Source organism: Bombus fervidus, chromosome 2, assembly GCF_041682495.2.
Source record: "Bombus fervidus isolate BK054 chromosome 2, iyBomFerv1, whole genome shotgun sequence".
Taxonomy (NCBI): Eukaryota; Metazoa; Arthropoda; class Insecta; order Hymenoptera; family Apidae; genus Bombus; species Bombus fervidus.
The window spans coordinates 17983434-17998720 of NC_091518.1; the positions used below are offsets into that span (position 1 = coordinate 17983434).

The 15287-nt window shown below is 34.0% G+C and overlaps 1 protein-coding gene across 7 annotated transcripts in view; it reads left to right on the plus strand.

Annotated features, from left to right (window-relative positions):
* The window catches only part of Gbs-76a (Glycogen binding subunit 76A), a 95578-nt gene that overhangs the window by 67225 nt on the left and 13066 nt on the right, over positions 1–15287 (plus strand). Inside the window, exon 1 of one of the 7 annotated variants that reach the window (XM_072022528.1) lies at positions 1960–2040. The exons of 5 other annotated variants lie outside the window; for them this stretch is intronic. In XM_072022528.1, the coding sequence (XP_071878629.1) occupies positions 1975–2040 (66 nt within the window). In that variant the 5' untranslated portion in view covers positions 1960–1974. Of the gene's footprint in view, positions 1–1959; positions 2041–10728; positions 10777–15287 lie in introns of those variants that run through there. One more of the 7 variants, XM_072022529.1, reaches the window with a different exon arrangement.

Sequence of the window (15287 nt, forward strand, 5' to 3'; positions counted from 1 at the left end):
CAACGGCAACATTTATTTGCAGAGCGCAGAAACCATTAACGATCAATACCGTGAAGAAAATATCTTAAATTAGCAAATGTTTTTATAATAGCAATTCTTAAGGAGTAATATATTTAGTATATATTTAGTCAGCATTATAAGCCCAGTAATACAGATGGTTTAAGATTTTACACAAGACTCTACATATGTTGAGAGTTTTATGATTGGTTTAATTGACTGTGAATTAACGAGAACGAATATATTGAATCTTTCTTCTTGTCTATCTTCTCGTTGTCTATGTTGTAAAGGAAATTAATATCTCGAATTGTATCAAGAGATTTTATTTTCAAAATTCACCGTAATTGCCTCTCTTTCTTCTTGTAAGTAAATTTTTAGAAAAATGGAACAAGTGGCAATGTATTTATTTCTAATAGAAGAATTTCTACAGTTATAAATGTTTGAATATTAATACTAAAATATAAGGAATATATTTTAAAATACAATATAAATATTGTAACAACAGTGTTAAAATATCGAATTTGGAAAATCCGTAACAGAATCTTATCTTATAAATTAAAATTATATTTTATCTTATAAAAAAGAATTATATCTTATAAATATTACGTATCGTTTTATTATATTTTATTCATTTTTTTTTTTTTAGGCGTACTCGTATTATTTTTTAATTCAGCGCAACAAATGGCTTGGTTCTTGTGCTATATAGGAAGGGGAAAGATTTATGAAAATTTTTCTATTAGATTAACGCACAACTTCTGGTTTAAGATCTTTTAATCTATGGAATAGGAAGCGAAATGGAGGTAAACATAACGACCTCGTGTAAATATATCTCTTTCCGTAATTATCAAGACATTGCAGTTGAAACATTCCGTGTAAACTTTATTTATCGTTATACTACGTTCCATCATAGTTTTTCTTAATATATCTCAAAGGTTGACAATGTAATGTATTAATGTCAGGGATTAACAACAGGAAGTTTCCACGTTAATACCACACAAAACATACGAAGTGATATCTATCTTGTTGAAAGGAATTCTATATTTGTGTCAGATAACAGATTAATTTTAGCATTAGATATATTAAATAGATCAAATGTGAATCGAGTGTGTTGATTCAAGATACGTTCATTTGAATAGAACGATTTTTGGATAACAGAATATTCATTTTATCCTGCACTATTTTATATTTTGTAAAGAATAATGTTATCAAAAATAACGAAAAGTAGGATATAATATAAATGTAATATCGTTTCAATTAGTTATAAGTCTCATATTTTCTTTCATTGTAGATCGTATTAATTTTTCAATGTGTTAAGTTACAGGGAATCACATTTCTGTTTCCTAGATTTTCATGTAGAATACATATATCGCTCCAGCAATTCGTATCATACGTCTTCTCTATGCTGTTTTTCGACATAAAGTGTTAACAGACGTGTCTATATGTCAATAGACACGATAATGTCAACTTCATATTCACGTAATGAAGGAAATATGCTTACACTAGAATATTTGAATAGTACAGAACACTCGACTAATACACTGTTCAAATAACAGAAGCTTTACTTTACTTGCTTCTTCCAATATTGTCTATATATGTTTTACTATCTTTACTTATAACACCAATCGATTTTCTTTGAAAAATGAAAAATCGACGTTTATCTTAAAAAATACACGAATTATATTCTTTCCATTACATTAATTTTACTAAAAGTCTGCACCATGAATCTTAATTATACTCTTTTAAGGTATCCATAATCCTCTAAAATACGATCATTCGTATTTCAAGATTAGAATTTTCGATAACAATTTTTTACGATTTCTATTAACACGGTACGTTAATTGTATCATATTAACACAGTAGTTTACAAATTCTTATTAATGTAGCAAAGTTTCGTGACTTTATTACACTTCTCACATTTTATATACTATTTCTTATTATTTAGTAAATGATTTCTATGGATTTCGTCGGTAGAAAATAATGGATGGAGAAAAGTACCGGAATGACTGTGCTGCAACCTCGATCGACATCGAAATAACAGTTCAAGTATGTTAGTTATTGATAATCATTCTTTACGACCTTGTCCTACGCTCCTAGTAAAAATTGAAACTATTATTGTTTAGTAGAATGATTGCATTCCTATCAGTAAATGGTCTATTCGTTTGTAATGATGTAAAACTGATTAATAGCGTAACATACGTGTCAGATGATAAACCGGGATCAATAGAACGTTTTGTTTTAACAAGTTTAATGAGAATCATTTTGCGTTACTACCATGTTATGCAGTTTTCTTGAGGAACATGTAGGAAGCTACTCATTTCGTTCTTAATCTATTTGCCGTTCTTAAACCTTTTCTTATTGCGATCGATGTACTAGCAGATTACGGGTGCACGTTTTACAAAATGAATTTAACGTGAAAAAAGTAGAATATTTCTTACTAAATGTATCTGTAATGTATTTTATAAATGGTAACATATTTTATAAAATATATTTTATAAACTAAACATTGAAAGAAGAATTTAGATTGTATCCATTGTCTGTTGATATTATTCTGATAAACAAATATATCTTTGGTTTTACATTTGATAAATACAGAGATAATATGATCTTTGATTATAAAATTTCATTGTAATTGAAAATGTTACAGTTATGAAATAATAGAATTTTATATGTTCCAATAAAGATTGTAGAATTTACAATAGAAGTAAAAAATTTCCTAATGGATTTAGATATTTATGAAAATAAAAAGGAAATTCAACATTTTTTTGCAAGTTGGAATTCTCGATATTCTTTCATACTCAATATCAAAGTTAATAGAATCTTCAACGTTCCATTAAGAAACTTCAAATCTGAAATAGAAATAGAAACATAACGCATAAATTTAGAAATGTCTATTTCTAAAAACAGATAGCAATATAGAATTGACAATAGAATGTTAAATATTCATTTAATAGAGTTCGATTCTCCTAAGCATTAATCTAATAAAGTTGAAACATAAATTTAGAAATTTCCGTCAAAGCAACAAAGACCAAACCCGCAATATTATTCAACAATGCAGAGTCGAAAATAGAATTGTAAATATTTCAACTCTAAAAATAAACGTAGACCCACGCAATCTGCAAATGGAACGTTGCTTTCTAACCACCTTGCGTGCATAGCCACGAGCGTATCTACTGCACAAGCGTCTCAGCAGATCAACGAAATTTTATACGAATCCGTTCGATCGAATCGAAGTTTTCCCTTCGACACTCTGCGAATAGAAAACGACGAAGAGATATCGAATTACGACATCGTTCGTCGTCTACCAGTCTTATTAATTATTTGCTAATCACGCGAAGCTATCGATAAATTCCACTGCGAGGAATGTGTCCAACGTCTCGTTTTTACATCTCATCGTCTCCTTCCTCCCAGGTGCAATGTTCTCGGATCGCGTGGGCACGTACACGCGTGCAACGAATCCTACGCATGTTTAAATGAACGGTTGGCTGGGCTGTTCACAGGAAACCGACGATTACCAACGCGTGTTCCTGTAACGGATCGTTGAAAATCGCTTCCGAATCGATCACCGAAGACGCCGCCTTTGACCGTCGAATATTCATCAATCGTGACAGCGCACGGCTCCGACCAGTGTCGGTTCGTGATAGTGATTTAAGAACACGTTGTTGAGGAATATCTATCGTAGCAAAGGGCTACTTCCTAGGAAAATAAGGTTCTATAACAGCGATGCTTCGCGATGATGATTTAAACGCACTGCGGTGAAAAATGTCGTTCAGAAAAGTGTTTGGTTTTAGAAAAATGACATTTGATATTGGTAAGTGGTAAGGAATTAAGAGCGAGTGATTGTTTTATATCAATGTAGATTTGTGGTAATCATTTTGAGAAGGAATATCGTTTAGGAGAGAAATTTGCTTCTAGAAACGTGATTTTTAATATGAATGTGTAATGCTCGTAATGAAAAATATGGTTTAACAAAGAGAGGTGTGTTTATACAAATTGAATCTATTGATTTTTCTTAGTAGTGTGGATATGCGATAATGGTTTCAGAAGAAATATCGTTTGCATAAAAAGTTTAGTATTTGAAAGGATAATTGTTGATGTTGGTGTTGATTTGTGACGATAATTCAACGAAAAATATTTTGGAATGAAGTTAGGTTTTAAGAAAATGATATCTGATATTAACGTCAGTTTCTAATAATAGTTCAAGCAGAAAGAAGCTGTCTTTGAAGAAATAACTCTTTATAACAGCGACAGTTAGTGATAATTCACGTTGAAGAATAGATCCACTTTCATCAAGTAGGTTGATTCTCTGGAGAAGTAACTCACGTAAGTGTCGTTTAGTCATAAGAAATAAGAACACCTAGTGTTAGAGAATAACATTTTTTAAAGGAAGTTGTAGTCCGGAAAAATATTTTATTATGTTAGTGGCACCGTTTCAAGAACACGTTATTGCAGAACATTTCGTCTATAACAGAAGATCATTGATCAGAGATATCATTAACTCGAAGTTGAAGCTGCAAATATCGCCAGAAAACCTTCTTCCCATGAAAATGAAATATGTAGTGAGTATAAATTTCTCTTTTAGTGCAAACGTAACGTTCAGAAGTAGCTTCAGCGAGGTAAAACAAATTTAAAGTCTTTTCACTTTCCACATGTACTTTAACCGAACGTGTAATTTAATTTTGGCATTAATGCTTTGCTATAAAATCATACTGGAAGCCTTTTGATTTCGTGATTGACGCAAACGTAAAGCGTTTCAAACGGCACAGATGTGTTTTAAAGCTGAAATTGACAACTAAAATAGATTTGCATCTTTCTTGCTTGTACGACTCAGTTCGGTATTGTAGTTGTTATATCACACAATGAGAAGAGGCGTCTTCGAACATCGCGATGTTTCGAACGGTGCGAGTGTACTTTAAAGTTCAAAGGTACTAGAGCATACCGTTGTAGCCATTTCTTCTTTTTTTTGTACAAAGAAGCGACATTGTCATACCAATTGCGATTTTATTAGATACTATGTGGGACGTGAACGTAACTTGTTTCAATTTGCATTGTTATATTGTACGGAGGATTCAAGGATTTAATATACAAAGCTTTGAGTAAGAATGAATTGCAGAATATATCAATGTTATTTGACCACCTACATATTTTTCAGACAAATATTAGAATTTTATTTTAAATCGAGAAAGATATTATTTTCATACGATTCTATGCTTTTCATATATCGCAAGTATTTTTTTTTTTTTTATCGTAATATCCTTTTATTACAATCTGTATAGAAATTTTCTCTTCTCTTTCTCTTTCTTCTAAATACTTTCTATCGATTATTTTCTCTAGCTTTTAAACTCGTTTCCTAGATTCCATAGAGAATTAGATCTAGAAGCTTGAATATCCTTACAAGCTCTATTCTTTCGATCTTTATAGTAGATCTAAACTCGCAGAAGAAACGAGCGAATTTCTCTTGTTCTCGAATTCAAGTTCAAACAAATCTCAGAACACTTCATTGGGTACTGGTACGCTAATGCACCAGGTAGCAGTCGTTGTTGGATTCTTCGGTTGAATTAGAGTCATTATCGTACTCGTACACAGAAACACAATTATTGCCGGCTATATTTGGTATAGAATAGCAAGCAACGCCGGTGGAATATTAAATTTTAAAAACAGAATCCCTAGTATCATGTATCGGGAAGTTATTGCGGGTAATTGATCGTACCGTTATTGAACATCACACGAGCAAAAATACGGGGAAAAAATTTGGCATTCGAATATTCAAATCGCCGTGCGAAGGTATTGCTTCTTCATCACTATAATTTACACCGTATCTTAACGCAAATTCAGGATCCCGCCGGTTCCGTTCATCTTTCAAATTGCTCAATTATTGCCAAGAACGCTCGACCTCGGTTACTTTATGATACTCTGAATTAATTTTAAAATCATAAATTTATGAATATAAATAATCAGGATCTTATAACGAAATTCAGTTCCAATAACGACACTTTATTTTTAAAGAACCGTGTATAATCGTTCTCGTAGGTTAATTAATTCTTTTTTAAGAATTATAAATTCGTCTAGAAATCAAAATTAGGATGTCGTAGGAATTTCTAAAATTTATTCATTCTTAAGGATCAGTCGTAGTATTGATGCTACTAATTGTTAACTTGTTTTCAGTTTACTCGTAAAATACGCATTATAATTTACTTTCGTCATAGCAAGACTTCTTACAAATCCTATTTTCTCGTATTATTATATCATATATCATTATATCATAACGTAAATGCAAATAAAATAACTAAAATACACATAATGTTTCACGATTGCCATAAAAAGAAGCATCATCAATTCCCTTGTTTCTAAACAAATATACAATTAAATATTTTAATATATTACCAAATTATCTTATTATACGAACATAATTCAAATCACAGTATCCACACGTCTCTCTCAACTCTCATTTTCCCCAAACGTTCCTAACATCTTACTATATCGTTACATTATCCTGTTATACATCTCGTACCACACGAACAAACTTCATCCTTCCACTCCGAACTCTCGTACATTCAACTCACGTTACCTCTTCCAACTTTCATCTCTTCGAAACGCTCTCAATACCAACAAAATTGAACTCCCACTATACTATCAAGAAAATATCGGTACACGTATCACGCGCAATGTTCCTAGCTTTCCTCAGACCTATAACGTAACATAAAACAATCGAAAAGGACGGAACATCGTGCGATAAGAATCGTCGTAAGTGGCTCGGAAACAACCGTGGCAGATACAAAAGGAGCTACAAACGACCTAAAACTCGGCAAGAGGCAGGCGCTCTTCGCATTCCACGCACTCGTGTCGTGCATTCGCGACTGAATCGCGCGTAATCATCTCTCGATCGCGGCGAGTCACCATCGCGGGTGAAGGAAAAATCGTCGTATCGGGAATACGTATGTTTTTTTCTCTGTGTGCACGGCGCTCGCAGCCGGCTATGCAGCGCGCGTGTGTTCCACACAGCGGTGGGTCGTCGTCTATCGGAAGTCTAGGCGTGCGTGATAGATAATCGTTATGTAAGAAGAGGCTCGGAGGCTGTTGGCCTCCAGACTCTTTGACGTTGAACCACGTCGCTCGGGCACGGGGAACGCCCTGGCGTTGGACGCGGCCGCGGGCCACTCGGCGAACTTCTTTCTGTATTTATGGTCCAGATAAAGAAAGTTTACGATTCAGATAGGATCGAAGTTGTCGGCGGGGCGAGGTGGTAACCTGAACTACGAGAGAGATAGAAGACTTTGCATGCCGCAGGCGTAACGTGCCTTCTTGTTCCCTTTTCTACGCATAATAATAGAGCGAGTACCTTCTTCCTAGTCGTGTAGCACATCCGACACGACCGTCCGGCTGCGTAATTATTTCGGAACGACACGCGATTTGCAAGGATTTTAGCGCGACTGCTTCCCTAGGTGGTCCTGACCGATCGACGCTTCATTTATTGGCCATGTCTTTTTATTCTTGTGCGTTTTGATCTTACTGGATAGAAGGTGTTCGCTTTTGGGGACCTTCAGATTCTGACTTTTCAAGTATCGATATATTTTTTCGATATATTTTCTGATCGTCAAATAGGAGGAAAGGAAGGGAGGCGAATAATTGTAACCTTTTCTTCTCTAAGAATAATAATAGGAGAGTTTTCTTTGGTTGTAATTGCTAGCTAGCTAGTCCCGTGCCGCGTCGTAAACTCATTAAGTCAATTTAGCTTTTAAAGCGTGACGTACTTTATGGCTGTTGCCAAAATATATGTAATTTATAGTTGTTAGTTGTTATAATTCCCGCATCTTTGTATATTTAGTGTTTGTATCTCTTGACTGGATTCCAAGAGTATTATTTTTAGTGCAAGAAAATTGTTTATTTTTAGCCGTTTATTGTAGGTTTACTCGCTGAAAAAGAAAAAGTAGAAACCGAGAACTATGAAATTAAGTCTACCATACGTTGATAGACACGTAATGTAATTCATAGTAATTCATAGTGTTGATCGAAAATTATTCTGTCGATCGTACTGACAGTAATCGTGTGTGGTACGGCATTGGCCAAAACCAGATTTATTAATTATATAAATATGATAAAGTGAACCACGTTACGTAAATATCAAACTACTTTGTTATAAAGTAACATTAAATACACGTGTACCGACATAGGAGAAGGTTTGGCATCATTTTTTTTTTTAAATCCAGGTACTATATGTATAAATTATGTAAATTTAAATGGCGTTGTTACATAATCTTACGCCTGACCAAGACTGTAAATGGTGGTAAATATGTTTGACAAATGTGAAAACGTTGTATTCCTTGTTTAAAGTTTAAAACGAAATGATTGAATAATACAACATTCTTACTTTTCCCTATTAATCTATATCTTCGAAAAATACTAGAAATTATTATTTCTTTAAACTTGTTCTTTTAAATAATTTTTCACGCATACATTTCAAATATGTGTGCAATATCGTTTAAAGTCGAAAATATAATTATTAATTATACAAATTGCTGTAATACGAATCGATCAAACGAAAGACTATAAGTGTCAGATCATATTATTTATTGCTCGCATACATATTAACTTTTACAGGGCATATTTCATAACTGTTTTCTTCCCGTAATTACGTAGTATAATCTAGTTAATAACTTCGTTAATTTCTAGTATACGATCTCTTCGAACCAACTTGCAAACGCAACGAAAATTGCAACGCAATCCATGGAATCGTATTATGAGTTATCTAATTCGTTTATCGTTGCCATAATTGGTTTTCTTCTTTTCCTTGTCTTGTTATTATTATTTCTTTTTCTTTATAATGCGTAGCATCGCGTGTTTCTCATTCGACCATATACGTCAATCATTCTCCTCGGATTAGTGTTGTCGCCTTGTCGCTGTTGATTGGCGCCAGAACGTCAGAGGTCAATCGTCAAACTCGGCAGCTTGTTCCGACTTCTATCAGTCGTTATATTTTCATAACGAAGCAACATTTTTCTAGATAAGATTGTAGACATTAATCCAGATATACTTGTCTCTTCGTAATATTTTTCCATATTTTTTGCAATACTCTTGTCTTGTAATATTTTTCCGACTATTTATTTTCCCTCTACTTGACGTCTGAATCGAATAATTTTTTAAAAAATGGTTACTCACTTTCGAGGATCGTTTGGTAACGTTATAAAAATCCTGGAAAATGAAATTAATTCGCGATCGTCCTTTCGGATCGTCGATCCGATTCGCAGAGTCGAAAATGTAATAAATAAATGTACATCTCTAAAAATATTGGAAATGTGGGGTACGTGATATAATGGGTATGTACGTGACTTCTTGTATAAAAATAAGTTGGAATCCTGCGAGAACTTTTTCAACGAAGTTTCTCCTTGTATTTTTTTTTGTTTCTGGTTTTTTCGTGAAAGATTTATGGGTTGAGGATCGTTCGAGTGCGTACATACGTACTCGACTGAGAATTCATGCTCCGCAGTCTATAGGTTGCAAATTTTTGTAACCGTTACTTCTACATGATCTCAATTTATAGCAAACATCCTGGATAAGTAATATGATTATGGTTAGAAAAGAATTGCACTTATAAAAGTACAAAAGACGTCAAAAATATAAAGAGAAGTATTCGGTGGAAGTACATATCAAAGTCGAACGAAGGTTATTTTAATTCTTCCAAGTGACAAATAGTATGTATCCTTTACAGAATAGTAGAGGAAAATTGGATAAATTATCAAAACCATTTTAATAAATTATCAGTTGTAGATTTTTCTAAAGAATTTATAAAATCCAGCAATTTTTACCATTTTTTCACCGTTAATAAAATTGAACAATAGATTTACTAATAAATAAATAATAATAACGTCCTTATATAAAGAATTCAATGACAGAATAATACATTATTTTCAACATCTATGTCGTTTAATCTATTTATCCAAAAATAAAGTTGTTAAAACCTTTCTATCCCTCTCCGTTCTCTGATGTTTAACTTTTCAAGAAAAAATAGAGAAAATGAAGGATCACTTGTGTCGCGAATTAGAAGAATTTTCAACGTCTCAAGCGTACTTGCACTTTCACATGCTGCCACAATATTCTGATATTTTAATCAAAAAAATCATCTCTATCGCGATTATATCGGCATCAGTAACTCGAAAGGTGTACTTATGAATTTCGCACGGTTTAAACACCGGATCACCGACCAGGCCAGATAGGCAGAACTGATCCCTTGCCAGCGATATATTTATCTTGTTCTAATTTTCACACGGCAAAGCTCGATATCTCAAATATTTTCCTTCCAACGATGCTAAAAACAAATTCTTATTTTCCTCGTTCGATATTCCGATGTATCTGCATAGCAGCACGATTTGTTCTTCTCTAATGCTATCGAAACACATAAATCACTCTCGTTCTCTGGTCGTTCATTCGCCTGTTACAAAAAGGCAACGTTAGAGGAAGTTCAACCTTTACTTCGGTCAAATATCGACGAACCGGAGTATCGATGTATCGACGAGATTCGACCGGTGGACTCATGGTGGTCATCACGCTCCATTTCTTGACCAATTGCTTTCGATGATCGACTATGGCGAGCTCGGCGCCAAAAATAATTGCCAGACCTCTGCGATTGCAAGGCAGAAGGCGAAACGAGGGCGTTTCTTCCTCTTCATCTTCGTGTGTACGTTTCGCAGCTGCGTTGCTTTCCCGTGCACCATCTTCTTGTTTTTATTGTCTGGTTGTCGCGTACGAGTGCGTATGGAGCGGCGCAACAATAAGCTCGAGGGAAAGGTGAGACCGTAAAGATTATTTTCTTCGCTTCGATATGGCTAAACCGTTTTCGAATATTCGCGTGTATATGTTCTTTCCCTTTTTCTTTTATCTCTTTTCTTTCTGTTCTTTTACTAAATGCAAACGACTAGGTTTCTTCACGCTATGTGTGGTTAAATGGATAACTCACGTTTAGTTATCGAAATTTACATGTTTCTGATCGTGTTACGTTTCTTAAAGGAGATCGTTTTATGTCATGTTACGAATGACATTATCGACCGACCTAATTGGTGTTGCAAATGAAATGCAAATATCCATATAAATTTATATGTTTTTTTATTTATATCTTTCTTAGCATTTTCCTAAGGGAGGATATTACGATTATTAATATCGCAAACGTGTATTTGTATGTTTGGATTAAGTAGAGCGAACCTTCTGTTCAATTTTTCTACTAACAATTACATCATTTTGTTATCAATTGTCGTTATTTAATTTCGTTATTGCTTATATATGATCATCGGCTATATCGTCATTATTGATTAATAAATTTTCAAACGATATTTACCTATTTTATTATGAACGTTTCTATTTTATCGCATTTATTGCTGAAATATCTTACGTTGAAAGATTCATTGTTGTATTCTAATCTAATTGCAAGAAGATTTCTGTGTCGTAAGAGCGTTTTGCGCGTCAAAATTTCAACGCGTAAATCGGGATGACGATCATTCGCATTTCCTCTGTTCGCTCTTTCTATTCACATTTTGGCTAAGAGCCAACCTTGTGATCTGTGCTCAAATTTCTCCACGATGTCATTAACGCGGGTTCATTTTTGTCATCTTGTTTACAAACAATGATGGTTTACTGCGAATAATTAGTTGCACGAATATTTATATAATATTTATATGATATTTGTTGAGAGGAAAACTTTTTTAATTTATCTCATCTTTGTTGTTACATTTTACGGACGCAGGCTGAAACATATGGGACGTGTTTTATAAAACGCAGAGTAATTTTCTCCACTCGCTAATGACTCTTTGTTTTCATAACGTAAGCGATAAATATAGGCGGACAGCTGACTCGCATCATCAATTCAAAAAAGTGTAACTTAATCACAGGGTTAACATCCACCGTGCCATTAACTGATTTCTTTTTAATAGTCAGCGCTCGTCAAAGAATATTTCAAGTCTATAAATCACTTTATTCACACTGTCTTTTAATACCGATCTTTCATTATTACCCTCTTTGCCGTATTATCAACCAATCGTTACTGTACGAGAATAAAACATTACGAGGCATTATAAGTTTAGACTCGTTCAAAAGCCTCGATATTTTCCAATCGTCGTTTAAATCACTTAAATATCGAACGATCGGAATATAATACTTTGAGAGAACCGGATCCTAAATGTTCCATCATACAAAAACCGAATCAGCGAGTTGTAATAGTTTTAAACAAATTGAATCTTATACAGCGGTCTATATAAAAAAGTCCTTTTATAAATCCTTTAGTAATTAATTATTCGAATGATCGAGGTCTTATAGCTGTAGTTATAGCAGCGAGTATCTAGAACCCTATAATCCTTCTGCGATTAATTACAAGCCCGAGCGATTGAACTGCTTCTAAACGAATAAAAATATTCTTAAACATTCTTCGAATTTTCCATCGTTCCAGGCTCGAACGACATATACTTCTTGCAGAACAAACACTTATTCGTTATTCTAAACGCAGATCTGTCTTCAAGGATTAAAATATCAAACTTTCGCAAAGATGCTTCATAGACAGTTCGTCGTAAGGAAACTTCATAGTAGAATTTTCATTGTCTATAAATCTAGGCATTCAGAATATCCAAAACCCTCCAACGGTCATTCGAACATCCAAAGATCGAACCACTTCCGAAAGCATGAGAACACATCGGTGAAAAATTCTTCGAACTTTCATCCGATACCGATGGTATCTTCGAAATGATCCAAAGGAAGACCCATAAATGTGACAGATAGAATCTAACTGCGTATAAATAGAACGACGCGCTTTGTTTTCATTCAAAGATGCTGCGACGCAGTATTACACGATGCACGATGCTCGATGGACGCAATTCGAAGCTATTACAATACAACAACGTTGTAATGGCAGTTGTAACTTCAACTATAGGAGATAATACTATGATTGTGCTTATAATACGCAACCTCAAGAACTGTCACAAGCGTCGAAGGAGCCCTACGACCGTTGCTTCTCCCTTCGCGTCGCCGTACGCGACGAAGAATCAACTAACCGATGAATTTTTCCTCGTCGTCGTCAATGTTGGTGTGAACGTTCACGTGGACGTTAATATCCACGATAAACGAGACAGCCGTTCATTATGATTTACACGAGACGCGGCAATTTTCTCGCGTTTATTTTCGTGGGTGGATTGAATTGACCCTGACCGATTTTTTAATCTCTCATATCGTTGTATTTAGAAAGTTTCCTATGTTTTAAATGCTCTGTTGCCTTTTTAGCGACGTAAAAAGTACGCCAAGCACGCTATGAAATATATTAAGAATGAAATTTAAGTAACATTCTTCGTGACGTTTTACGATAAATGCAGTGAAGGAACAGTTACGTACTTTGTCATTTTAGTTGCATCAGTTTCAGTTCAGAAAAATAATTCCTAATTGCTCTCAGTTTTTAGTAATTACTCGTCATATCATCGCTTAAATGTTAAAAATCGCTAATAGTGACAAAGAAAATTCCCAACGACGATAAAATAATTATTAGGTCGTCCGAAAAGTTTCTTTCGTTTTATAAGAAAATAATGGATGCATAACATTTTCCGTTTTATATTATTTTATCGATTTTACGTATGATCCATTTTGTTCTATCAAAATAAAGATCACAAAAAAGACGTGTCTGTAAAAGAAAGACACTTTTTCGGACAACCTAATATATTCTCACAAGCTAAGTTATATTTCCATAACTAAGCTCTTAACAAATTTATCGTGTGGATGTATAATAGAACCGCGTGATGTTATTATATCTGTTTGTAACTTTTATAATTTTGAATTTCATAATTTTTATAAATTTGAAAATAGCGCACTAATTTTCACAATAATGCATGAGAAATGCGTGTTCATTCTTCTTATAGCAAAATAAGATTCTATCTTCAAGGATTAAAATATCAAACTTTCTCAAAGATGCTCCATAGACAGTTCATAGTAAGACAATTCTTCATAGTAGAATTTTCATTGTCTGTAAATCTATTCATTCAGAATATCCAAAACCCTGCAACGATCATTCGAACATCGAAAGATCGAACCACTTAAACTATAAAGTTTCATAGAATCTATACTTACGTATGTTTCATAAAAAAGAAAAGAATTTTTGCACGTGTTTCAAATCTTCGCACATCGGTGTATATCGTTCACCTGCAGCATGAAAGCTCGTGTTTCTCTGTTCTAACTCTTTCATTCGTTAGCGATAAGTATTTGTTATTTTCAATAAATTCTTGTTTCAAGCGTAAGACTTAGAATAATTCTTCTGAAATTTTCGTCACGAACGCGAAGCGCAAGGGACCATTAACACCATCGCGTAATTTTGTTTCTCAGGTTAGTCCGAAAGGGTTTTGTCGTGTATTATGCGGAAGACAAGATTTACGAGCCGATACGTGCAAATGCGAGATGAGAAAATTTATACACGGTGCTTAAGATTCGATCCGCCGACCGCGAATTGTATTCAAATGACGATCGTGAACCCACCGTGACCCCTCGCGTGATTACGAAACTACCTTTAAATTCACCTTTTCATAAGAACGCTCCTCCTCTAGTGCATAATTAATTTCTCTCTCGATCATGCCTCGCTTCATCACACAGAGAACTCTAGATAAACGCATGGGATAGTTCGTTTCGCCTGATAACTAACATGTATCGTGTCAATTAAGAAAAGCATTAAAGAGATAAATCTATTTACACGATGGAGAATTTTCTTTTCATGAAAAATCTGCATATTTATTTAACTTTCTATAACGCTATGTATGCGACCTGGAAGTTTCATAATATACTAACTACCGGCTATAAATATCAGGATATTTAGTGGGAAACTTTTATAAATACATTTTATTTTGTTCAGTGTTATACTGTTTGTATTATGTCGCAGCATTTAGCATTTATGGCACGGTAGGTTTATGTTATATGACGTATGCGATGCAAACGAAATAATAAAACTTATACCAAGTTAGTAATTATTATACTTGCGGTGAATTTCCTGACAATTTTGTTGTTACATAATTCGAAATCACTTGGGCGGATATCAACGGCAACTTTCTTTAGTTGAACAAACGAATGTATTTTAGGATTTTTCTAATGTAACGCAGAAAATTCTAAGCTGACTGCCTTTTAAATTCTTGAATTTTATGAAGCATCTGAGACCAAACTTTTGGTCGTAGTAATGTGGAATGTTTATACGCAATTCGTACATTCTTACAGTGGAAATGTATATTTTCTTCGGCTAAGTCTCCTCTTCTATTTCGGATCTCCTCGTTAGATGACGATAGATGATGAAA